Source organism: Anolis carolinensis, chromosome 2, assembly GCF_035594765.1.
Source record: "Anolis carolinensis isolate JA03-04 chromosome 2, rAnoCar3.1.pri, whole genome shotgun sequence".
NCBI lineage: Eukaryota > Metazoa > Chordata > Lepidosauria > Squamata > Dactyloidae > Anolis > Anolis carolinensis.
In genome coordinates this window covers 34,413,823-34,440,991 of record NC_085842.1, presented here as the reverse complement: position 1 = coordinate 34,440,991, position 27,169 = coordinate 34,413,823, and the positions used below count along the sequence as shown (strand labels likewise).

Sequence of the window (27,169 nt, the reverse complement as noted above, 5' to 3'; positions counted from 1 at the left end):
ATAATAATAATAATAATAATAATAATAATAATAATAATAATAGAGAGCCAAATTGACAACGAAAAAACATGGCTGTGGCTCACAAATGGAACTTTGAAAAAGGAGACGGAGGGCCTGATTCTGGCAGCCCAAGAACAAGCCATTAGAACCAATGCCATCAAAGCCAAAATTGAAAAGTCGACGACAGATCCCAAATGTAGACTCTTCAAGGAAGCAGATGAAACAATAGATCACATCCTCAGATGCTGTAAGAAGACCGCACAGACTACAAGCAGAGACATAACACTGTTGCTCAGATGATTCATTGGAACTTGGGCCACAAAAACTATCTGCCTGCGACAAAGAACTGGTGGGATCACAAGCCGGAAAAAGTTACAGAGAATGAACATGTCAAGCTACTCTGGGATTTCCGAATTCAGACAGACAGAGTTTTGGAGCATAATACTCCTGACCTCATGATTGTGTTAAAAAACAAAGTATGGATTGCTGATGTTGCAATCCCAGGTGACAGCAGGACTGAGGAGAAACAACTGGAAAAGCTGACACGATATGAGGATTTAAAGATCGAATTATAAAGACTCTGGCACAAGCCAGTCAAGGTGGTCCCAATGGTGATCAGCACACTGGGTGCAGTGCCTAAAGAACTTGGCTTGCATTTAAACACAATCGGAGCTGACAAAATTACCACCTGCCAGCTGCAGAAGGCCACCTTACTGGGATCTGCACGCATTATTCGCCGATACATCACATAGTCCTAGACACTTGGGAAGTGTCCGACAATGATCCAATACAACAGCCAGCAGAGTGTCTGCTGTGGACTCATCTTGTTGTGTTTCAAATAATAATAATAATAATAATAATAATAATAATAATAATAATAATAATAATAGATGTCGCCATACCAGGTAACAGTTGAATGGATGAAAAACAACAGTAAAAACTCAGCCACTATCAGGACCTCAAGATTGAACTTCAAAGACTCTGGCAGAAACCAGTACAGGTAGTCCCGGTGGTGATTGGCACATTGGGTGCCGTACCAAAAGATCTCAGCCGGCATTTGGAAACAATAGATATTGACAAAATTACGATCTGCCAACTGCAAAAGGCCACCCTACTGGGATCTGCATGCATCATCTGAAAATACATCACACAGTCCTAAACGCTTGGGAAGTGTTTGACTTGTGATTTTGTGATACGAAATCCAGCATATCTATCTTGTTTGCTGTGTCATAATAAAATAATAATGATGATGATGATGTTTACCATCTGCCTCTCCTTGTGGATTTTCACATTTCTGCAGGGCTTTTTAAAAGGTTACACATCCACGTGAGAATGTTCTGTAAACACATATGCAGGAAATACTGTTGCCCTGCCGATCAGTCCCTTTGACGAGACTCTTTGCCAATTTATACTCCCAGATCTGTCCTCGAAGAGCATTACCTGTAGATGGCTGACAATGCAGTAGTCCTGAGGGCCTTCCAAGCCGCATGTTGAGGTGGCGCTCAAGCTCTGAGCCCTCCCGATGAGAAGATTTCCGGTGGCCGGGTAGCAGCTCCCCTCTAAACAGCCATGATACAACAGGTCAGGCTCTTCGGGACCTTGAGCATCAGCTACCTGGACTGGTTGAAAAAGAAGAAGGAAAAATAGCCCAACATCATTCCAAGATATTTTGAGGCACCTGGCCTTAGGATGGATTCTTCCAAAAGAAACCAAAAGTAACAAACAAACAAACAAACATGTTAATATGATGACTTACCTAGTTGAGCATTTTTCCTTCATCACATTGCCTATGAGAAGTTCAGTAGCATACCTGAAACTGCACCAACCCCATCATGTCCCTCAACAATTGATACAACAGAAATATATATATAATATGACCACTGTATGACCAGTACCCATGGTTTCATTTATTCACTTTCAACAGTTATAGTTGTTTCCTAGATCCTCCTGAATAACTCTGTGGTATTCTTGGATGGACATCTTTAATTTCAATTGAGTTTACTATTATCCAGAGTTTTGTATATCTTTGCAAAGTTTGGGAATATATCCACAAAAAACAGGACTTATACTATACTGGAGCCTCTGATACTGGAGAAAATATAAAATTGTCAATAACAGCCACTAATAGCTTCATCTTCTCTAGTCCCCTTGGGTCTTGTCCCCTTTTAAAACTATCCAAGTTGGTAGATATTACAATCCCATTTTATATTAAGAAGAAAAGCGTGTATGTTTGTTTTGGCCTGGGATGCCAGGAGAACAGGGTTTGAATCCCTATTTGGCCACGAAATCCACTGGAGAAACTTGGGCAGTGGCAAATTCCCACTGAACAAATCTTCAGGATAACCCCCCCTTGCCCTGATGGCAACCCTATCTTAGGCTCACCAAAAGTCAGAAATGTTTTGAAGGCACACAGCAATAAAGAAATACCTTTTTTCCTATTTGTCCTGAGTCCCTCACTATTCAGTTTTATTGAAAGGCTTCTAGTTCTAATATTAGTATTAATATTCACTTTTTCACATCATACACAATTTCTTATTCACTTTTTTCACCTCATACACAATTTCAGGTTGCAATGGTGCACAGGATTAAATCGCTAAGTTGCAGAACTTGCTGACCGAAACATTGGCAGTTCAAATCCATGGGGTGGGGTGAGCTCCCATTGTTAGCCTCAGCTTCTGCCAACCTAGCTGTTCGAAAACATGCAAATGTGAGTAGATCAATAGGCACTGCTTCAGCAGGAAGGTAAGAGCACTCCATCCAGTCATGCCAGCCACATGACCTAGGAGGTGTCTATGGACAACGCCGGCTTTTCAGCTTAGAAATGGAGATGAGTACCACCCCCAGAGTCGGACTTGATTAGACTTAATATCAAGGGGAAGCCTTTACTTTTACACAATTTCATAAAACTCTTACTCGACTCTTTCTTCCAAGCTAAAAACCCGAAATACTGAACTCCAGTTGCTCTGGAGACCTTTTATCACTTTGTTTGCTCTTTTCTCTCTTACAGTGCTCTCTTCCCCCATAAAAAGTTCATTTATACTTAAGGCAATACTAGCAATAAAATCACTATACTGTTATATGTGTATATATACACGAATCCACATATGTTACTCTCTTGCACAATGCAATAGCTGTTACATCATTTTAATAATTAATGTCAAGAATGAATATTGAAAGAGCTAATGTCAAAAATTCGCACACAAAAAAACACAGAATAAAAATGGCAAAATTGTCCACATGGGTGTCTAAGGCCCCATCTACACTGCCCTATAATACAGTTTGAAACCAGTGTAGGCTCATATAACATAGTTAAATGCAGTTCAATGAGTTTACACTGACTATATCATGCAGTTCCAGGCTGCATTCTGTGGATCTAGCTGGAGTCAATAACACCTTTGCTTTCTGATGGTTGAATGTACACAAATATTGTGCCATGAGCAAAATTACTTAAAATATTGTAAAAAATTACTTTCAGGCTGTATATGTGTGTATATGAAACATAAGTGAACATCACGTATAGATTTAGGTCCCATCTCTGAGATATCTTGTTATATATGTATATATACGGCGCTCCATGCAGTCATGCCGGCCACATGACTTTGGAGGTGTCTATGGACAACGCCAGCTCTTTGGCTTAAAAATGGAGATGAGCACCAACCCCCAGAGTCAGACATGACTGGACTTAACGTCAGGGGACACCTTTACCTTTACTCATAAAAAAAAAGCCAAAAACGAAATCCAAAACATTGCAGGTCCCAAGGGGTCCGCAACCTGCATTTGCTGTCTTTTGATGATATCCCAAATGCCACCTGTGACAGCTGCCTCCTGCTTAATGAAAAAGTCAATCCTACTATTGAGATTGGAGAAGTAGGGACCCCTCCTCCTTCTCTTCCTGCTACACCTTATGCTCCTCGGCGTCAGCAGGAAAAGGTCTGTCACATGCCCAAGCTTTTAATGCTAGAGCACAAAGGGTGCTTGTTAGTTCTGGCAGAACATAGCACTGACCTGCCTATGACCTTCTCCATCAGTCTTCAGATCAGAAAGGGGCATGGATGTGCCAGGACCAGAATAACATGGCAAAGGTGTACATATGCCAAGGGGAAAGTGGCAACAGCTAATGAATTCTTAATGCTACCCGCCAGGCTGCAGGAAACTACAGCTCTCACGGATATCGCTACTTTCTCAAAGCAGTGGCTGAAATGCAAACAAACCTAGAACCTGATCAAGTCGGATAACGTGCAATTTCAGCCATAGTGGAGATGCATGTAGGCTTGACACTGTTTAAAAAGTTGCATTTTGGACAACATAGCCTTGAATCCTACAATCTGGAAGAATCGGACGTTGCCTATGCTGGTTGGAAGGGGCTTTTGGGGGGTTGTAGTCCAAGAAAGCAATTACAGGGTTCCCTCGCTACTTCGCAGTTCACTTTTCGCGGATTCACTGTTTTGCGGTTTTTCAATAAACTCTAAAAGAATATTATAAATCATAAAAAATTACAATTTACAGCCTAAGGAAGGGAGGAAGGAGAGGCCGAAGGGAGAGAAAAGGAGCCCAAGCGGCAACGGGAGGAGAAGGAGGCAATTTATCAACACACGATTGGTTGATAAAGACTTAGAATAGTGTATTTTCACTTATTGCGGGTGGTCCTGGAACCTAACCCCAGCAATAAGTGAGGGAGCACTGTACCGTATACACTCATATATAAATCAATCACAAGTACAGTAGAGTCTCACTTATCCAACATAAACGGGCCGGCAGAACGTTGGATAAGCGAATATGTTGGATAATAAGGAGGGATTAAGGAAAAGCCTATTAAACATCAAATTAAGTTATGATTTTACAAATTAAGCACCAAAACATGATGTTATACAACAAATTTGACAGAAAAAGTAGTTCAATACGTATTAATGCTATGTAGCAATTACTTTATTTACAAATGTAGCATTAAAATATCATGATATATTGAAAACATTGACTACAAAAATGCGTTGGATAATCCAGAACTTTGGATAAGTGAGTGTTGGATAAGTGAGACTCTACTGTATAAGTCAAAATTATGGTGTTTGATATGGACCATGGATGTCAGGTGTCATTCCGTGGAGAGGGGAAAGTACCAATATTGCTGTTGTAGTTCAGCCTTTGATCAACCTGTACTTGATCTCAATGGAAAGTCTGGGCCTTGATTGTGCCTGTACCTGATCTCAGTGGGGACTCTGGGCCTATTAGGCAGCCTGATGTTGGCATTGCTGAGCCTGTGAATCAGCGTTGTGTCTCTCCTGTAGTTTCTGAAGGCCACAATCCTGAAGGGGGCCCAGAACAGTTTTTTCTAGAGAAGTGAGTTCTGAAGATGAATTGCCAGGTGAAGACACTAATGAGCCAGGAGATAGGAGGCAGAACTTCCATAAACTTTGGGCGAGTTCTCAAGTGCATCCAAGGTCATCGTGCTTGTTAGCTAAGAGACCCTTATCTACTTATAAAAGTAAATGAAATAATTTCATGACAGGAAAAGCTTTATATGAAAGGGTGAAATAATTTAATGAACATCTTGAATCAAGCCATAGTCAAGGGAATATCTAGTTTCATGTTTTCAGCTATTCAAGTTTCTGTTTTCCAGGTCTAAGGGATTATTCTGGAGTTCTGTGTATTGGATTTTATGCTGCCTTGTTTATCTGGTTATTTTATATTCTTGGACTATTGCATATCTTTGGACTAACTTGTTTTTACCATTTTACTGCTTTACCTTTTATATATTCTTCAATAAACTGCTTACTGATTTATACCGGACTGGTATAGTGGTTAAGTACAGAGGTGTTCCTGCTCTGAGATACAACAATTGCCTTGGGGAGTCAGTGACCTCTATTCAGACTCTCAAGGAGAGAAGAAGCACCACGGCCAAGAAAACTGACGGGATCGGTGCTTCTTTTAGGTTTTCCAAGGATGGATAAACCTTGGACCTTTCACTACGAGCCATCCCCAAGTTATGAACAAGATAGGTTCTGTAGGTTTTAAGTTGAATGTGTATGTAAGTCAGAAGAGGTACGTTTTTAAAGTGTAGCTCCAGCCATACACTTTATGCTCATATAAAGCTTATATATGTAAGCTTTGGATAGCATAGGGAAGGGTTAACACCCTTGTGGTGTTTATTTTGCTGTCTGTGCCCATGTTCAGAAAATTTCACCTCACTTCCCCTGTGATAATTGGATTTCAAAATATTTAGCTTGTTGTGGAAACAAGAACTGGTGATAAAGCTCCAGTTGAGTCACCTTTCCCCCATGATAACTCTTTTAGCTGTGAATTTCCCTTCCTAGAGGTAGATTTCTCTCACTTCCTGTCATCTCACCCCCATGCTTAACTATAAGTCATATGTAAGTCAGATGTTATTCAGAGAAGGGGATGTTCCTTTTATTTCTATGAGAGCCTAGATGGAGTACTCACATGGACCCATGGTTAACTCAGCCCATGTTTCTGGAACTGATTTTTGGACTACTGTTTCTAGACCTATACATGAGTATATACAGTAAACACATGAACACACATGCCTGAGTTTTTGTAATGTGTGCATGTCACAGAAACCCAGCTAGATCTCTTTGCAAGAACTCTAAAGTAGAGCAATTTCTATGCCAGCCACATAGCAATTCTAGCAGAAGGAGCGCCACTTGGCAGCTACCATCCTCAACATGCTTCTCTAGACCCAGTTTGGTCCTAGGGTGCATCTGCACTGTAGTATTAACGTAGTTTGACACCACTTGAACTGCCCTGGCTCAATGCTTATGAAACCATGGGCAGTGTGGGTCTTTAGCCTTCCCTGCCAAAGAGTGCTGCTGCCTCACCAAACTATACATCACAAGATTCTATAGCACTGAGCCATGGCAATCAAACCACATTAACACTACAGTGTAGATGCACCCTCAGAAGCACTGCCCACTCCCTGCTGGGTTTCTTAGCAGTTCCTAAACCAATTCTTCTTTTCAGCAGCATCCAAGACTCACCGACCCCACCCACAGTTCTTGCCAATGATTAACCAAAACATGAGGCCAGAGGCATGCCCGGTACATACCAGAACTACTTCGCCTGGCACATAAAAGTCATGAATTTCAAAGAAGCAGGAGGGAGGGAGAAAGGGAGAATACAGTGACTGAAGCCCACTCTTCCCTCTGCCACTGAAAGCCTTCAAAAGTCCCATAAATGTACTAATTCACCCACTTTCCCCCTGACTTTACAGATACAAAACAGGAAAGCTAACTGATGAAACACAATCATCATGGGGAAATTGCTACATGCTTAATATTAATTATATATTATATTTTACATGTAATATTACTAATAAGATTACAATATATTGATACAGTACAATATAGTAATTTATTACCAGTATTGTACTATGGTAATAATATAATATTGTATGTAAATTTAATTTGTAAGCCGCTCTGAGTTCCCTTCAGGGTGAGAAGGGTGTCATATAAATGTAGCAAATAAATAAATAAATATGTCAATATGTCAATAACAAGGTGTCTTTTAAAAAAATGTTGTAGGGTGCGCCTTCACTGTAGAATTAATGCAGTTTGGCACCACTTTCAATGCTGTGGAATGCTGGGAGTTGTAGTTTGGTGAGGCACCACCAACCCTCTTTGGCAGGAAGGCTAAAGACCTTGGAAAACTAAAACTCCCATGGGCCATGGCAGTGAAAGTGGCATCAAACTACATTAATTTTACAGTGCAGATGCACCAAATTATTATTATTATTATTATTATTATTATTATTATTATTTTCTCCCCATCTTTCTTTCCATAGGGACTCAAGGCAGCTAACAAGTTATGACAATAAACGATGTAATTTAAAAACAAAGCTAAATACATATAAAATTTATGAATATAAAAATAAGAAAACAATTAAATATTTTTGTCATGGGTAAATACAATTAAAATACAATGAAAGAATATGTGTTGTCGAAGGCTTTCATGGCCAGAATCAATGGGTTGCTGTCAGCTTTCCGGGCCGTATGGCCATGTTCCACAAGCATTCTTTTCTGACGTTTCATCCACATCTATGGCAGGCATTCTCAGAGGTTGTGAGGTCTGTTGGAAACTAGGCATGTGGGGTTTATATATCTGTGGAATGTTCAGTGGGGGAGAAAGAATTCCCTCAGGCAGTAAGCAGCCAGACCTTGAAGCAATGCTAATCAAGCTGGTCAATTGCAACATTTACACTTGCCTCCAGCAGACAAGAGTTCTTTCTCCCACCTTGGACATTCCACAGATATATAAACTCCACTTGCCTTGTTTCCAACAGACCTCATAACCTCTGAGAATGCCTGCCATAGATGCAGGTGAAATGTCAGGAGAGAATGCTTCTGAAATATGGCCATACAACCAGGAAAACTCACAGCAACCCAATGAACGAATAATGAAAAAGTAAACATATTCCAAGAGAGATGTTTTCTCAAAAAATCCCTAGATTCTCCAGCGTTACTAGAAGAAACTGATGAAATAATCAAACTGGAAACCTAGATACAGTATTTTAAATCAAATCCATGGATTTTCTGCTGCTCTGGAGACCAGGGCCCCTTCCACACAGCTGAATAAAATGCCACATTTTCTGCTTTGAACTGGAATATATGGCAGTGTGGACTCACATAACCCAGTTCAAAGCAGATATTGTGGGATTTTCTGCCTTGATATTCTGGGTGATATGGCTGTGTGGAAGGGCCCTGAGAAAACCTCTGTTGATGGAGGGCAGGTTCAGCCACGTCTGTCTCCTTCCAGCCCCTGCAGCGTCTCATTCATAAAGGGCCTGCCAGGCATGACTTCTGCACAGCATGTGTCAAAGCAGGTTGCTGCCTGCAAGTTCTTACTGAACGGGTTTGAAAACTGGCACAGATCTACAACGGCTTGTGTCAATCTACCACTCTGTTTTATTTGCCACGTGCAAAACATGGAGTGTCAGAGGAAAAGTAAGGACAGTGCAGAGAATTGCAGCACTAGGATTTTTTTCCAAAGCATTAATGATGTCACTTTCTTCAAAACCACTGTACAGGCAATCCCCAAGTTTTGAACAAGATAAGTCCTGTAGGTTTGTTCTTAAGTTGAATTTGTATGTATGTCAAAATAGGCACATTTCTAAGTGCAACTCCAGCTCAATATACATATTTATATTAGCTTTGGATAGAATAGGAAAGGACTAACACCTCTGTAGGGTTTGTTTTGCTGTCTGTGCCCCTGTTCAGAAGATTTCACCTCACTTTCTGTCCATGTGGTAATTTGATTTTGAAAAAATTGGCTTGTTGTGGAAACAAGGATTGGAGATAAAGCTTCAACAGAGACACCTTTTTCCCATTATAACTCTTCCAGAAATGAATTTTCCTTCTTAGGGATCCTAAGGCCCCTTCTGCAGGTAAAGGTAAGGTAAAAGTTTCCCCTGATGTTAAGTCCACTCGTGACCGACTCTGGGGATTGGTGCTCATCTCAATTTCTAAATCGAAGAGCCGGCGTTGTCCATAGACATCTCCAGGTCATGTGGCCGGCATGACTGCATGGAGCACCGTTACCTTCCCGCTGGAGCGGTACCTATTGATCTATTCACATTTGCATGTTTTCGAACTGCTAGGTTGGTAGGAGCTGAGGCTAACAGCGGACTCTCATTCCGCTCCCGGGATTTGAACCTGGGACCTTTTGGTCCACAAGCTCAGCAGCTCAGCGTTTTAACACACTGTGCCACCAGGGGCCTGGCCCCTGCTGCACTGCCATATAAAATCCGAATTGTCTGCTTTGAATTGGATTAAATGGCAGAGTAGACTCATATAATCCAGTTCAAAGCAGACAGTGTGGATTTTCTGCTTTAACAATAGTAATCCACTTTATTTATATTCCGCCCTTCTCCCCTAGGGGACTCAAAGCGGATTACAGCAATTATATACATAGGCAAGCATTCAATGCCTGTACACAGAATCATAGAGTCATAGAGTTGGAAGAGACCATCCAGTCCAACCCCCTGCCACAAAGTAGGAAAATCACATTCAAAGCATCCCCGATAGATAGCCATCCAGCCTCTGTTTAAAAGCCTCCAAAGAAGGAGCACCACACTCTGAGGCAGGGAGTTCCTCTGCTGAACAGCTCTTTACAGTAATATACACACAAACACAAACAAAAGCAAATGCTTCTCCTTTCATTTCCAGCTTTGTAGGCGGTGCTCATTTCTGGCTCTGGGAAGTGCTCTTTTCTCCATTTTCAAGATGAGGAGTCTGCGATGTTACCTCCTGGTCATGTGGCTGGCAAGATTGCTTGGAGCATCTCTTTGCCTTTTCCCACAGAAGCAGAACCTATTTATCTACTCACGTTTGCATATTTTTGAATTGCTAGGTTAGCAAGGAGCTAGGGCTGACAGACAGGAGCTCATCCCCATCTCACGAATTCGAACTGCCAACCTTTCTAGGTCAGCAGATTCAGCGGCACAAGGGTTTAACTCACTGTGCCACTGCAGCCCCCATTGTGCCACCTTGCAATTGATTATATGGCAGTGTAGAAGATTATATGGTAGTGTGCAAGAGGCCTAAGTATAATCAACACATTTATAAAGCTGAAAAACTGCAATAAATGGCCGTGTAGATGGGACTTCCACTTCACAACTGTAGTCCTTCCTTAAACAGCAAGAGACCAAACAGCATTAATTCTACAGTGTAGAGCCAGCTTCATCTGGGGATCCATTCAAGCAGTATAAAACTCCCCCTCTTCCAGGGTCCATGAACCTACTCTAGGCTTTATAAAAAGGCAGCTATAATAGACTAAGTCCCCCAAGACAGAACAGCAGACAAACGTATATAAAGTCTTGCACATCTGGGAGATGTTCATTTACAGTAACAGCTCAAACCCCAAAGGGATTGGCATCAGCACTTACCCCAGAGAAGCAAGTAGAGCAGCAGTGGCATTGGCAACATCAAGGTTTTCAACCTGGAAAGAGGAAAAAAAGAAGAAAGTATGGAGCTCTAGCTCAAAATCCTAAAGTTCTCCTACTATGCTTCCCCCATAACTGGGAAAACTAATGTCAGTTAAGGGCTTATGTGTGAATGGGAAAAAACTTTAAATTGTTGTGTCTTTCTGCTAATCACAAGATAAAAAATTCCTCGGAATTCCGACGTCCCAGAGAAACAATCTCACTAAAAAACTCAGGAAGAGTTTCTTATCACATATATCTTTTTGCATTATATCATGAACATAAAATACATTCTTGACATCCTAATCAACATTTACATTTGTACTGTTTAGAATGTTTATAAAAGTTCAGTGAAGACACAATCCAGTGCATTTTCGCTGAAAAGGACCCACTTTATTTAGAGTAGCTTCTGCCTGTATAGACCAGGCATGGGCAAACTTCGGCCCTCCAAGTGTTTTGGGCTTCAACTCCCACAATTCCTAACAACCTACCGGCTATTAGAAATTGTGGGAGTTGAAGTCCAAAATATCCAGAGGGCCGAAGTTTGCTCATTCGTGGTATTGATGCTTGCAGGACTGGTGCTTCAAATAAATGGATGCCATAGAATATACACCAACATTATACATATAGTCAAACTGGAAAGACAGAGAAAGCCAGTTCTAAGCCCCTTTCTACACTGCCATATGAAATCCAAATTATCTGCTTTGAACTGGATTATATGGCAGTGTAGACTCATATAATCCAGTTCGCAGCAGATAATGTGGATTATCTGCTTTGATAATTTGAATTATATGACAGTGCAGAAAGGGCCTTAGTAAGTGCACAGATCTGACCTATCTTCCAATATTTCACAGATGAAAACCAGAACATGTATAGCAAAACCATATCAGCATAGGATCAGGATGGCAAAAGTTATCAATATGCAGAACATACAAGCAAGGAAAGGATGCAGTAGTTTGTTTTTGCCTGGTCCTACTGTGGCCCCTTCTATAATTCAGATTATCACATCAGATAATCCACATTATATGCTTTGAACTGGATTATATAAATCTACACTTCCATATAATACAGTTTAAAACGGATAATATGTCTTTTATATGAAGTGTAGAAGGGTCATATAAAGAGAAAGAAACTGGGGCCCCATCCACACAGTTGAATAAAATCCTACATTCTCTGCTTTGAGCTGGAATATATAGCCGTGTGGACTTAGATAACCCAGTTTGAAGCAGATATTGTGGGATTTTCTGCCTTGATATTCTGGATCAAATGGCTGTGTGGAAAAGTCCTGGGACATTTTAAAGCAGCTATAAAGTGAGACTATGGAGCATTAATCAGGACTGTCTCAGCCAAACTAGGACAATTGGAGGATATTATCTTCACAGGAACAGAAATACATTCAAATGTATTGCATATCTGTAATATACTTGGAAATTATCCGTCTCTAAAGCAGCAGGCTATCTTGTCTAGAAATCTTCACACTATACAGTGTAGATAAAAGCATTCGTTTTAAAACTATATTATTCTGTCAAAAAATATTACATATAAAATTGTTTTCCCAATGTTATCTTGGTTTCCCACTGGAAAATGAAATGTGGTTGCAACGAGAGGGTCATCAATAATAAAAAAGAACATTTTTCCTTCCCAAGTATTCTCATTCCCATCCTCCCACTCTTGTCTCTGTGTGTTGCCCACCTCCAGTTTTCACATCTCTAAAAAAGGGAAATGCCAGATCACCAAAGACAACATATGACAGCAAGTGACCAAGGAACCAGGTGGTTGGGGTGTAAGAGTTATTACGTAGTTAATTCAGCTCCAGTAAGTCCCAAGTTATCAACACAATGAAAAGTGAAACAAGAGAGTGAACATCAGGCAGTCCAGGACTGGTCATAACAAGTCAGCAATTCAGGTAAGAGAAGTCAATAAGTAATAAGCCAGTATGGTTAATCATAGCCAGTCCAATCATTAGGATAATAGAAACACTAGCTCCTCCTACTAATGAATGATTTCAGCTAAGACCGCAGGTTGGGGGTTGGAGCCCGGCGAGCTTTGCTACTCCAAAGACCAGATTAAGACACAAATTGTGTCTGAAGACAACAACAACAACAGAGGTGGATTCTTTTGGGCGCAAAAGAAGATCGGAATAGAATCTGTGCTCTCAAAGATCTGACCTAACCCAATGCAAAATACAGAAAACATTTATTCACATTTAACAGCTATCCAGAGCACCCACGTCAGCCTCTGATTGGCTGAAAAATGGTACAGCTAGGATCCAGGCTCCTGTTGGCTGGGGATTCTGGGGGTTGTCGTTTAGGGGAAAGACCTTTAAAATGCTTAGCCAGATAGGTCCTGGGTCTCACTAAACTACAAGCCACAGAATTATGCAGGAAGTAGTCACAGAATTTCAGATAGGATGCATAGCCTTTGCCTACTCTTTCAGTTCTAGTGTGATAAGGCCCTACATATGTCACTAGGAAATACTGGCTGTGAGCAACAAGGATACTGGTGAACTACAGGAACATTTATAGACAGCTGTCTCAAAATACTAGTTGCCTAATTAATCAGCGTCCCATATTTAACAGCCAATGGGATTGACATAATCTCTCTTTATCTCTTGGTCATTCAACAAATAATTGTAGCATGTCTTTGACCTATTCAGTGTTTGCCACCTCCAAACGGGGAGTCCCACTGTCTTAGCCCTTCAGTTCCCCAGACCTGGAGAGACCACCACACATTCCTAGGCATCCAATTCCTTCTTGTCTAAATCTTGTGATTTCTTTTCCATGTCAAGAGCAATGTGAGAAACTGTGAGTCACTTCTGGTGTGGGAAAATTGGCTGTCTGCAAGGATATTGCCCAAGGGATGTCCAGATATTTTTTGATGTTTTACCAACTTTGTGGGAGGCTTCTCTCATGTCCCCGCATGGATCTGGGGCTGATATCTGGATATCTATCTGGATTCTAACCAGCAACCTTCAGGTCAGCAACCCAAACGTCAAGTCAACAGTCCTGCCGGCACAAGGGTTTAATCCACTGGGTTTAATCAGGGGCTCCTGATTCCAGATGGTGAATTGTGACAATAGGAAGAGAAGAGGCCACGTGTAGTATGAATGGAATGGGCTATTGGGAAATGTCCAGAAATTGAAATAGGCCCTCTGGAAGGCAGGAATCTCAAGAAACTCAGTGGAAAAGTTGTCATCTCTTGCTCAGCCTAGATAGCAAGATTTGGCAGCCTCACATGACAGATTTATTTTGCATGTGAGAGGAGCCCCTGGTGGCGCAGTGGATTAAACCGCTGAGCTGCTGAACTTGCTGGCTGAAAGGTCGGTGATTTGAATCCAGGGAGTGAGGTGAGCTCCTGCTGTTAGCCCTAGCTTCTGCCAACCTAGCAGTTCGAAAACTTGCAAATGTGAGTAGAGAAATAGGTACCGCCCCAGAGGGAAAGTAATGGCGCTCCATGCAGCCATGCCGGCCACATGACCTTGGAGGTGTCTACGGACGAAGCTGGCTCTTCGGCTTAGAAATGGAGATGAGCACCAACCCATGGAGTTGGACACAACTAGACATAATGTCAGGGGAAAATCTTTACCTTTACCTTTATGTGAGAAGCTGTTGGGGTGGGATGAGGGAATAGTGTAGAAAGGAAAGGGTCCACATTAGATGGGTGCTTCTACATTGTAGAATTAATACAGTTTGATGCCGCTTTAACTGTCATGGTCCCATGATATACAATCCTGGAAGATGTAGTCTAATGAGGCACCAGCACTCTGTGGTACAGAAGGCTCAAGACTTCCTAAACCTACAGCTCCTATGATTCATTAGTACAGGGCCATAGCAGCTACAATGGTGGAAAGCTGCATTAATTCAACAGTGTAGATGCACCCAAAGTTGTGATTAAATAAACATCATGTGAAAAGAGGGTTACCCTATGATTTGGGAGAACTATGTGTGAGGAGCTGTAAGTTGTGTGTAAATCTGAAATAACACAGTCACTAGCAACACATGGCCCTCAAATAGAGGCATTTTACCCAGTTTAACTCCACCTACTTGCCTATGGTCAGACCACAGATTTCCCATATTAACCATCCCCATTTTAAAAATCCAATCAAACCCACAAACCTTGAAACAAACACCATCCACCCTATGACCCTAGAAGATCATGTCATTCCCTCCTACCACAAATACAGTAGAGTCTCACTTATCCAACATAAATAGGCCGGCAGAACATTGGATAAGCGAAAATGTTGGATAATAAGGAGGGATGAAGAAAAAGACTATTAAATGTCAAATTACATTATTATTTTACAAATTAAGCACCAAAACATCATGTTTTACAACAAATGGACAGAAAAAGCAGTTCAATACACAATAACGTTATGTAGTAATTACTGTATTTACGAATTTACGACCAAAACTTTACAATGTATTGAAAAACTGACTACAAAAACATTGACTACTAAAAGGCAAACTGTGTTGGATAATACAGAATGTTGGATAATACAGAATGTTGGATAAGCGAGACTCTACTGTAGCAGGAAACTCATGATGTAACATATACAGAAAGTATCTCAATCAGGGATAGAAAGTATCTTAATCATCTCAATATATACCCTTAGTAGCTGAGATTTCATTCTGTCTTGCTTGGGCAACAGATATGATCAGAAAATACAGATAGAGAGAGATAGAGTTCATAGAAGTATAGAGAGAGCCAACTCAGTCCTTTCAGTCCAAGAAGCCACTGGATGCTCTTGTACTCACATCCAAGGTGAGGCTCCCCTGGTCTTGTCTGGTGCGGCTTCATTTCCCTCTTCAAGTTGGGACATGAGGCAAGTGGGATTTCGCAGAGAGAGTGTATGGCTTCTCCCCATTCCTGGACCTGCAAATCACCAAGGAAGTCCTCTCTTGCCCCACAGAGGTGTCCCCATTTGCTGCTGTCCAGCCGGCGTGAGAACTCCGGCCGTGCGAACGTAAGTGGCAACGGGTAAAAATAACCCGGCTCTTCCCAACCCCCCTCTCTCCGTGTGGGCAAGCGGGGCTGGAGACTGATTTTTATTCAAATGGAGCTGGGACGCTGAAAGGGACTAACGGTCTCTAAGCTACGGGAATGTCACAGCCTATTCTTTCTGCTCCACGGCACACACAGCGCCTGCCCCACTTGCCGGCACAGGCCTGCCAGAGCTGCCTCACTGGGTGGAGAGAAAGGGTAGACGATTCGCCCTTCCAAGGACCAAAATACAAAGTTTTTGGTTGAGTCCCAGGGTGCATTTACAATGTAGAATTAACGCAGTTCGACACCACTTGAACTGCCATGGCTCAGTGCTATGGAATCATTGGAGCTGTAGTTTGGTGATGCACCAGCACTTTTTGGCAAAGAGGGCTACAGACCTTGTAAACTGACAACTCCCACAAATCCAGAGCTTTGAGCAATAGCAGTGGTGCAGTGGTGTCAAACCTTGTTCATTCTACAGTGTAGATGCATCCCCAATCACACCGCACCAGGGGGACTTGTCATCTGGACACAAGCCCTAGGAAGCCAAAGCAAAGGACTTGACAGTCAAAAAATCTGATAATTTCTGTGGCAAATTCAATATGCATTATAGGGCAGTGTGAATCCAGACTGAGTTAACCTGCACCTATGGGGATTGGTAGACAGCACTGGACGAATGTAGAAAAGGGCGAGACATTGTTAAACTACAACTACAGTAGACGCCTTCTGCACTGCCAGATAACCAGGGTTAGCAAAGCAGAAAATTCACATTATCTGATTTGAATTGGATTATCTGAGTTCACACTACCATATAATCCAGTTAAAAGCAGATAATGTGGATTTTAGAAGTTGTGTAGAATGGGCCTTAGATACCCGACACTCATTGAGATTGTGTTGTCGAAGGCTTTCATGGCCGGGATCACAGGGTTGTTGTATGTCTTTCGGGCTGTGTGGCCATTGTGATCGAGGTGACCACCACCCCCCCCCCCCAGGACTTTGTAAAAGATAGTTCAAAAATCAAGACTTTATGTTCTATATTCCATATATTTATAGTAGAAGGTGATTGAGACTTTTTACTGGAGTTTACTGTGGATTATCCCTGCACTCTGAGGCAAGAGATAACAACTTCATGAATTGTAAAATCATGCTGCTAAAACTCCACTTTTATGAATTTCCATATTGGGTTCTCCAGATGTTATGAACTTCGTTCTTATCAAATATTTTCAATTGTTTATATCACTCATGATTCCCCTTTATGCAATGTAACTCACTTTTATGGATTCTCCCTTATTTCCATGAAATCTATCTATCTGCCTATATGTATTTGTACTCTTTGGGATCCCCGGAAAATATGTATTTTTCCCAGCAGGGTTTATATTCCAACTTTATTTTATTTTTCATTTTATTTCACATAATTGGCAAATCATGAAATCAAATGGGAAATATTTTGACCCCAACATGAACCCCAGCTCCTATGACCCAGGTTTACCTCCCCAAAACAAAAGGTTAATCCGCTGCCGCATAACCTAATCAGAATCAGATTGCATGGACAATATAGGGCTTGGGTCGCCGAATAAAAGGTGATTCGCCCTCAAGGCAAACATTGTCATATCTCCTCCAAAGGGAAAACCAGGACGTCTCAGGAAGACGCCCTGCTGCGCCCATTGCCACCCATCCTTACTTCCCCCCTGACACCTTAAGGCATATCTGAAATCAGTGTACATGACAGGAACCCCTGATGACTGTCATTAATCCCTTTAGAAATCGGCCGGGCAAGGACTAATCTGATATTTCCTGCCCTGTCACTTCATTGTTTCAATAGCTCCCGCCTCCTCCTCTCTGATTGGCCCGAGTGGGGACAAAAAGCGGCTCCCCATTGGGCCAGCAGAGCAAGGCGGGAAACGAAAGCCCGCCTCGTTCAACTTTCTAGCCTATCCGCGATCAGATGGGCAGGGGAGCGGGGCGGGAAATTCAAAGGGCTGTCAGACCGAAACATTGTATAAATATGGCTTTATTTGAAACATATGATACGCTAGTAGACTGAATGATCGCTACTAGTGTCCTTTTCAGCTGAATCGCTCAATAAAGACTCCTTGGCGGATTTTCCTTCAACTTTGGCGGACCTTCTTCATTTCGGCTCCAGGTTGTATTGCGGCTCATATTCTCCTATTGGCTCCGCCAAGGTCCATTCTCTCAGGACCGGATCGGCTCTCTCCTTAAGGGGCCCGATCCCCTAGAAACGCGGTCGACAACACCATGTTCCAGAAGTATTCTCTCCTGACGTTTCGCCCACATCTATGGTAAGCATCCTCAGAGGTTGAGATTGCTAGATGGTGTAGTTTCCAGTTGCTTGAGAGTTACCATTCAAATAGGCCTAGTTAATACTATACCCCATACTATACTATACCATACCATACCATAAACTCTGTATTGACTTGGTATTAATATTGAAATAGAGTAAAAGCAAATTAAGATAAAGGCTGTCTTAAATTTACATAACATGGTTTTTTGAAAAATAAAATCAGTGCTGTGATTTTATTAAAAGTATTATTTCTTTAGGATTTTTTTGCCAGTTGCTTGACTTCTGTTTAATTGAGCACCCTTCCACACAGCCAAAAAGCCCAGAATATCAGAGTAGAAAATCCCACAATATCGGCTTTGAACTGGGTTATCTGAGTCCACACTGCCATATATTCCAGTTCGAAGCAGAAAATGTGGGATTTTATTCAGCTGTGTGGAAAGGGCCTAAGAATCTATTATACTTGTAACGCTTTGCTTCCAGGCTCTTCTATGGAGTTCTGTTCTGAGAGACTTTCAGAAAACATGGGGTGCAGGATTGTTTCCGTTGCCTCGTCTCTGCTCCATGTCTTTCAGAGAGAAGCCCATTTCCCTTTAATAACATGCCAAGCAAGGTCAACATCTCCGGTTGCCTATCCCTCCGGCTGGGACAAGGGGTCATGGCCCTGTGGCGAAGGGAGCTTTAAGACGGTGCCATGAAAAGCAGAGCGTAACCTTCCCTGGTCTGAAAATGGGGATGTGTTTGGACAAAGGAGTCGGTCCAGCCCAGGCTCTGCCCAGCATCAGCCATCACAGCCGGTTCCCAGGGAGCCTGGCAGCAGCCCGGCAGGAATGCACTTGTTGTGTCTTGCACCAGGCTTTCCCATAATAGCACCCAGAATAGCTCATCCTCCCCTTCTCTAAGCGGCGTTCCCTAGTGTCCAGCCTCCCTTCGGCTTGGATGGGAATGGGACAGAGGGGGCAGGGTGGGAAACAGTCGGTGCCTCCCCTCCCCAAACCCCGGGGTCTTCACCAAGGGCTTCTCCAGGCAGAAAAAAACTGTGCTATTCTTGGAACTGGATGTAGCCTCCTCCTTTGGCACCGGCTTGGCAGGAGGATTCCCCTGGTCTGTGAACACAGGCTGAGAAAATAAGCTTAGAATGGGGCAGCCCACACAGATCTAGAAAAGCAAAGTCTCTTCTAGCGGCCTTCAAGAATTTAAGGGGAGACAAAAAAATTGCAATCGCTGAGAAGAGGGTAAACAGTTTTGGAGCACAGGCACTCCCCAGGTTATGAACAACATAGGTTCTGTATTGTTCTTAAGTTGAATTTGTGTGTAAATCAGAACAGGCACATTTTTAAGTGAAACTCCAGCCTAATATATATTTATGTTTTAGCTCTGGATAGCAAATGGAAGATTTCAGCTTAGAAGATTTCATCTACTAGCATTCTTGCTAGAGGTTGCATCTCCAGTAGTCTTTGCTATAGCACACATGACACATGAAGAGGATTTCCAGGTTGCATGTTGCTGCTGGGGCTGGTGGAAAGCTCATCATCAGCCCTTGGGGAGTTTTTTCCAGCTTATAAAAACAGCTGCTAGAGCTTATACAACGAAAGACTCATGAATTGTGATGTGGGGCCTCCACTCCCTGCTCCCCTCCCACAAAGCCATAAGGGTTCCAAATGTATGTATCCATCACCTTTTTCTCCTTGGTCTTGCTGTTTCAGTTCACAAAGGTTTTCAACACAAATACATACCTTTGCACTGATGCAAAGAATCCTGGCAGCAGCTGGGAATGGGTGGATATAGGTACCCAAGCTCCAAAGCGTCAGCCTCTCTCTTCTTAGGAGGCCAGGATGATTCAGGGGTTGTCTACACCAGCAATATAATTCAACTGCAACATCAGAGTATTGTGCCCCAGAGCTAACCAAGATCCCCAACCTTAGTAGAATCATAGAATAATAGAGTTAGAAGAGACCTCATGGGCCATCCAGTCCTACCTCCTGCCAAGAAGCAAGAAATCGCATTCAAAGCACCCCCCGATAAATGCCATCCAGCCTCTGCTTAAAAGCCTCCAAAGAAGGAGCCTCCACCACAGTCTGATGTTCAGATAGAATCTCCTTTCCTGTAGTTTAAAGCCATTGTTCTGCATCCTAGTCTCCAGGGCAGCAGAAAACAAGCTTGCTCCCTCCTCCCTATGACTTCCCCTCACATATTTATACCTGGCCCTCATCATGTCTCCTCTCAGCCTTCTCTTCTGCAGGCTAAACATGCCCAACTCTTTCAGCTGCTCCTCATAGGGCTTGATCTCCAGACCCTTGATCATTTTAGTTGCCCTCCACTGGACACTTTCCAACCTGCCAACGTCTCCCTTAAACTGCAGTGTCCAGAACTGGATACAGTGTGATTCCAGGTGTGGTCTGACCAAGGCAGAATAGAGGGGGAGCATGACTTCCCTGGATCTAGGCACTAGACTCCTATTGATGCAGGCCAAAACCCCATTGGCTTTTTTAGCTGCCGCATCACATTGTTGGATCATGTTTAACTTCTTGTCCATGTGGACGCCAAGGACTTTTTCACACTGCTGTACTGCTGTCGAGCCAGGCATTCCCCATTCTGTATCTTTGCATTCCATTTTTTCTGCCTAAGTGGAGTATCTTCCATTTGTCCCTGTTGAACTTCATTTTGTTAGTTTCAGCCCATCCTAATGATACAGAACATTGACATTGTATTGATGGTTGACTGGTCGAACCCAAAGAGTGCTGATGAACAAGCTTCATCGTGGAGAGAAGTGAGTGGTGGGGTGCCATAGGGATCTCTCCTGGGCCCAATGGTATTCAACATCTTTACCAATGACTTGGATAATGGAACAGAAAGCATATTTATCAGATTTACAGATGACACCAATTTAGGAGGGAGAACTAATACTCTAAAGGACAGGACCAGAATCTAAAATGACCTTGACAGATTAGAGAGTTCGACCAAAACTAACAAAATGAATTTCAACATGGAGAACCAAACAAAACTCTGTTGCATCCCACCAGTCATTTCTCTCCAGGAAGAAGAGGAACAATGACAAACACTTAAAATCATAGAGTCATAGAGTTGTACGAGACCCCGTGGGCCATTCAGCCCAGCCCCTGCCAAGAAGCAGGAAAAAAACCTTCTCTTTCTCGATCACACAAATGGAAAGGTAAGGGTAAATAACAGGGAAAGGATGAACAACCTGCAAGCAATCCTTCAAGTAGATCTTGCAAGCAAAGCTCATGAGCTTTTGGTTTCTGCCTCAACCCTTAACCATGAACAAAGCCATGGTCCTATTTCAAGCCTTTTCCTTACTCCACAGAGCTCTGCATATGGTTATGTATAATATTTGAAAAGTCAGTATTTCACAACAGAGCAAGCCTTTCCACCTGTGGGATGGCATTTTGAGCTATGATCGGTGAGCAGTCCCATCCAAACTAAAACCACACTATAATATAAGTGAGAGTATGTTTCCCAGCAGCTCCAGCTGTGGATCTTTGTGTTTTCCCAAAATAGAAACTTCATTTGCAAATGTGTCTTTGTCAATTTATGAAAAAGTATCTAACATTACAGTGGTATTCTGCTTTGCCTCAAGAGCTTATCTCAAGGGACAGAGAAGAGATTATTTAGGTCAATCATCCTTGATCAGCCATGAAGCTTTCTTCATGGGTGACCCTGGCAAAATTTGAAAAGATTGAATTTGGGGTCATGCTAGCTGGAGGAATCTGTGTTTTGCTTTTAAAAAGTAACTTTACCAGGCTCTGCACTTCAAGTTGGGATTACATGAACCCAGGAGGGTCAAACTCATGTTATGGGCAGCGTCAGAGTTCATTCTTTATGTTTTAAATTGTCTTGCAAATGACAAACAAATCAGGATTTAAGGGTTTTTTTCCCATTTGAGATCTGCTTTTCTTCCACCCTCCTGTCAACTCCTATTTCAGGATGGACAGTTTGGGAGACAAGCCCTATTTCTGGGTTCTGATGTAACGGTGTAACATGATTTTGATAAACCAGATTGTGGAAAGCATCTGTGGACTATGGTTTCTAATTCTGGTTTCTGTCTAATAAATCATGGTTTGAGGGGATGGGTTAAAACCCAAGCAAACAACTAGAGGTTCAATATTTTGTCAAAGGCTTTCATGGTCAGAATCACTGGGTTGCTGTGAGTTTTCCGGGCTGTATGGGCATGTTCCAGAAGCATTCTCTCCTGACGTTTTGCCCACTTATATAGCAGGCATCCTCAGAGGTTGTGAGGTCTGTTGGAAACTAGGCAAGTGGGGTTTATATATCTGTGGAATGTCCAGGGTGGGAGGAAGAACTCTTGTCTTGTCTTGTCAATGTTGCAATTGGCCAGCTTGATTAGCATTGACTAGCCTGGTAACTTCAAAGTCTGGTGGCGTGCTGCCTGGGGGAATCCTTTGTTGGAGGTGTTAACTGGCCCTGATTGTTTCTTGTCTGAAATTCCCCTGTCATCTGAGTGTTGTTTTTTATTTACTGTCCTGATTTTAGAGGGTTTTTTAAAAAAAAAATACTGGTAGCCAGATTTTGTTCATTTCCATGGTTTCCTCCTTTCTGCTGAAATTGTCCACATGCTTGTGGATTTCAATGGCTTCTCTGTGTCGTCTAACGTGGTGGTTGTTAGAGTGGTCCAGCATTTCTGTGTTCTCAAATGATATGCTGTGTCCAGGTTGGTTCATGAAGTGCTCTGCTACAGCTGACTTCTCTGATTGAGTTAATCTGCAGTGCCAGTTGCTGCATTCACACTTGCTTCAAACAGACAAGAGTTCTTTCTCCCATTCAGGACATTTCACAGATACATAAACCCCACTTGCCTAATTTCCAACACCTCACAACCTCTGAGGATGCCTGCCATAGATGTGGGTGAAACTTCAGGAGATAATGCTTCTGGAACATGGCCATACATCCTGGAAAAATCACAGCAATCCAGTTCACTTACACTGGTAGAATTAATGCAGTTTGAGATACTATGAAGTATGGGAGTTGTAGTTTTGTGAGGCACCAGCACTCTTTGTCAGAGAAGACTAAAGACCTTTTAAAATTACAGCTCCCATGATTTGATAACATCAAGCCATGGCAGTGTCCAAATTCATTAATTCTACAGTGTTGACCCAACTGGGTAAAAAGATCTCCTTCTAAGGCTTCTTGATTTCAATGGCTGCCAAGAAAGACACTATATTTTATTTTAGTTTGAGACTGAATCCCCATCTTGCCTGTTGAATACAACTAGCGAAGCTTTAATGGGTATGCTTTTTGTCATCATTCACAATTGTGTGTCCCTGATTCAGCTTTCTTTTGCTTAATTAAATTGTATTTTACACACCATTCCAAGCACAATATGCAACACAGTGTAGAAAAAATACCCAGGTTTGGCCAGATTTAATATCAACCTACAGCAAAAATGAGGCTTTTGCCTCAGATGCCATCCTTCACAACCGAATAATGAAAACCACATATCTAGGATCTGGAAGAAAAGATTTCAGCAAAGCATCTCAAGTTTAGTTTATCTGAATGAAATCCATGTTGAGCTTTCAGGGGATGTGCAGCTTTTCATATCTTGCTTGTAAAACTGGCTTTCAAAATTGTTTTAATCTTTTTTAAAAAATGTTTTCAATTATCGCCAAGATCCTGCGGCAAAGACTTGGCATAACGTCATACGCTGGAAGACCTACTTTGGTTATGTTGTGCTACTTTGCTACAGAATTGTAATATTCTACAACCAAATCTGCATTATAGATTGCTGCATGATTGTACTCCCCTGCAGTCAGTGTTTAGTACCAAAATCTCAATGCATAACAATACGCAATGTCACTTAGCAGAATGCAACTATCAAATACCGGTCCAAAAAGTATACGCATAAGGAATGTTTAGCTAAATGTGTCTTTGATCTGCATTTAACAAATGTTAGATTTTATGCTTGTTTTTAATGTATGTTTCTATATAATATTATCATCAATATCATTATATTCCTTGTATGGTCGAAGGCTTTCATGGCCGGAATCACTGGATTGCTGTGAGTTTTCCAGGCTGTATGGCCATGTTCCAGAAGCATTCTCTCCTTAAGTTTCTCCCACATCTATAGCAGGCATCTTCAGAGATTGTGAGATCTGTTGGAAACTAGGCCAGTGGGGTTTATATATCTGTGGAATAATGTCCAGGGTGGGAGAAAGAACTCTTGCCTATTTGGAGCAAGTGTCACTATTGGAATTGGCCAGTTTAATTAGCATTTCATGGCCTTGCAGATTCAAAGCCTGGCTGCTTCTTGCCTGAGGAAATCCTTTGTTGAGAGGTGTTAGCTAGCCCTGATGGTTTCTTGTATGGAATTCCCCTGACACCTCCCAACAACGGATTCCCCAGGCAGGAAGCAGCCAGTCTTTGAAGCTGCAAGGTTATTCAATGCTAATCAAGCAGGCCAATTGCAACATTCATACTTGCCTCAAACAGACATGGGTTCTTTCTCCCTGCCTGGACATTCCACAGATATATAAACCCCACTGGCCTAGTTTCCAACAGATCTCACAACCTCTGAAGATGCCTGCTATAGATGTAGGAGAAACTTCAGGAGATAATGCTTCTGGAACATGGCCATACAGTCTGGAAAATTCACAGCAATCCAGTGATTCCGACCATGAAAGCCTTCAACCATACAAGAAATATACAATAGAGTCTCACTTATCCAAACTAAACGGGCCAACAGAAGCTTGGATAAGCAAATATCTTGGATAATTAGGAGGGATTAAGGAAAAGCCTATTAAACATCAAATTAGGTTATGATTTTACAAATTAAGCACCAAAACATCATGTTATTCAACAAATTTAACAGAAAAAGTAGTTTAATACGCAGTAATGTTATGTTGTAATTACTGTATTTACGAATTTAGCACCAAAATATCATGATATATTGAAAAAACTGACTACAAAAATGGCTTGGATAATCCAGAAGCTTGGATAAGCGAGTGTTGGATAAGTGAGACTCTACTGTAATGATACTGATGATAATATTATATAGCAACATACATTAAAAACAAGCATAAAATCCAACATTTGTTAAATGCAGATCAAAGACACATTTAGTGTTCCTTCTCCTAGCCTGGACATTCCACTGATATTCTCAATTTGTTTCTGACACAATAAAAAATCTGGATTTTTTTTTGTGACAGTGTAGATGGGGCCTGAGTTAAGAAGTAAAAAAGGCAATTTGCAAAGTAGCGCCTTTGGCATCTGATCACCCTCTTTCCGAAACTCTCTCCCTGCCCTCTTTGCCCATTACAAGGTGTGTCCACCTGTTTGGCTTGCAGAAAGGCCTTTGAAGTACAAAAGGAAGCCCAGAATAGCCGTGTGCCAGTTGGCAGCCAGCCCAGGGAACTGGAAAGAAGTGGGCAGAGAGAGTGAAAGTTCCCAGCTCCTACCTGTGAAGGAGTCCCTGCTGCTTCTTCCAGGCCTTGGGCGCACCTGGGCCTGCGATGCTCCTGTCTAGTGGCAGCAACAGTACACCTTGCCCATGCCACCAGTGCCCCAGCTCACATGTGCCACTGCTCCCAAACTTAGGAATGTCCAAAGCTGCAGAGAGAGAGACGCCTGTCCTTTGGGAAAGGTTTCTTTCTTGCCGCAGCTCCTACTCCTCCCCTCTGTGTTGTGCCAGGCGATGGGAGGGAAGGAGGGAGGGATGGGCCCTGCTTTTGCACCGGAGCCAAGGTAAGGCAACCGGCCAGGTAGAGACGCTCCCTGTTCCCCTCCCAAGCAGGGAGCGGCCGAATGCCACACGGAGGAAGAAGGTGACCCTGCAACAAGGACACACAGGAGCCTGCCTGCGGGACTCATTGGAGAGAACTGGCTGCTGAGAACAAGTGTGCAGGTGGCCGGATGGAGGTGAGTGCCAAAGGAGTTAGCCTGCCAAGCAGAAATGCACTGCAGCATTTAGAGGAGGAAAAGACTTCCTGAATTAGACCTGGCCCCCATCTACACTGACCATTTAATGCAGTTCAAAGCTAGTTTCAAACTGCAGCAGCTAGGCAACAAACTCCCACGTAAGTGTGCACATCAGTGCTCCGTTGTTCGTAGACACCTCCAAGATCATGTGGCCGGCATGACTGCATGGAGCGCCGTTATTGATTGATTATACGGTCCCCAATATTTTATGGCTTGAGACAGGTGAACTTTCTTTCAACACTGCCAGGGAAATTGCATCCAATATCATGCCTAAATGCAGCAGATTGCTGTCTGAGCTGTATAGCACTCATTGCTTTGATCTAAAGCAGGGAGGAATGGCTGAAGGACTCAGGAGAAACAGTTGCTGCTGCTCATATTCTGTCCCACATATTCTGCTACTTGAAGTGATGGTCTCACTCTGCCTTTTGGCAGGGCGCAGCAGGAGAATGGAGCCCTCCGTGGCGCAGTGGGTTAAACCGCTGAGCTGTTGAACTTGTTGACTGAAAGGTCGGAGGTTTGAATCCAGGGAGTAGGGTGAGCTCCTGCTGTTAGCCCCAGGTTCAACCAACCTAGCAGTTCAAAATCATGCAAATGTGAGGTAGATCAACAGGTACTGCTCCGGCAGGAAGTTAATGGCCCTCCATGCAGCCGTGTCAGCATGGACTGGTGGTGTCTACGGACAATGCCAACTCTTCAACTTAGAAATGGAGATGAGCACCAACCCCCAGAGTCGGACATGACTAGACTTAATGTCACGGGAAGACCTTTACCTAACTAGTGGGGGAATAAGCCATCATTTTTCCATATCGTATTTGTAAAAACCTACCTAGACTTTGCTTTAAAAGACTTCATTACACAAAGTAAGCAAACTTACATTGCAGTTGAACTGTCAACAGCATGCAATCCCACAAATGTCCCATCACTTTCCTTAGTACAGTGAATCCAACAATGAATTTGTTCCACTTCTGCGCTGACATGCCAACAGTAAACTGACTTCAATGGTGGTATTC

At 42.5% G+C, this 27,169-nt stretch overlaps 1 protein-coding gene across 2 annotated transcripts in view; it reads right to left on the bottom strand.

The window, feature by feature from the left end:
* Nucleotides 1–25,870, bottom strand: part of LOC100563069 (laminin subunit beta-1) — an 86,827-nt gene extending 60,957 nt beyond the window's left edge. Inside the window, exons 1-3 of one of the 2 annotated variants that reach the window (XM_062973772.1) lie at nucleotides 25,640–25,870; nucleotides 10,892–10,944; nucleotides 1,441–1,619 (exon numbers count right to left, since the gene is read on the bottom strand). In XM_062973772.1, the coding sequence (XP_062829842.1) occupies nucleotides 1,441–1,619; nucleotides 10,892–10,931 (219 nt within the window). In that variant the 5' untranslated portion in view covers nucleotides 10,932–10,944; nucleotides 25,640–25,870. Of the gene's footprint in view, nucleotides 1–1,440; nucleotides 1,620–10,891; nucleotides 10,945–15,681; nucleotides 15,945–25,639 lie in introns of those variants that run through there. The other variant, XM_062973771.1, reaches the window with a different exon arrangement.
* Between the last annotated feature and the right edge of the window lie 1,299 nt (nucleotides 25,871–27,169).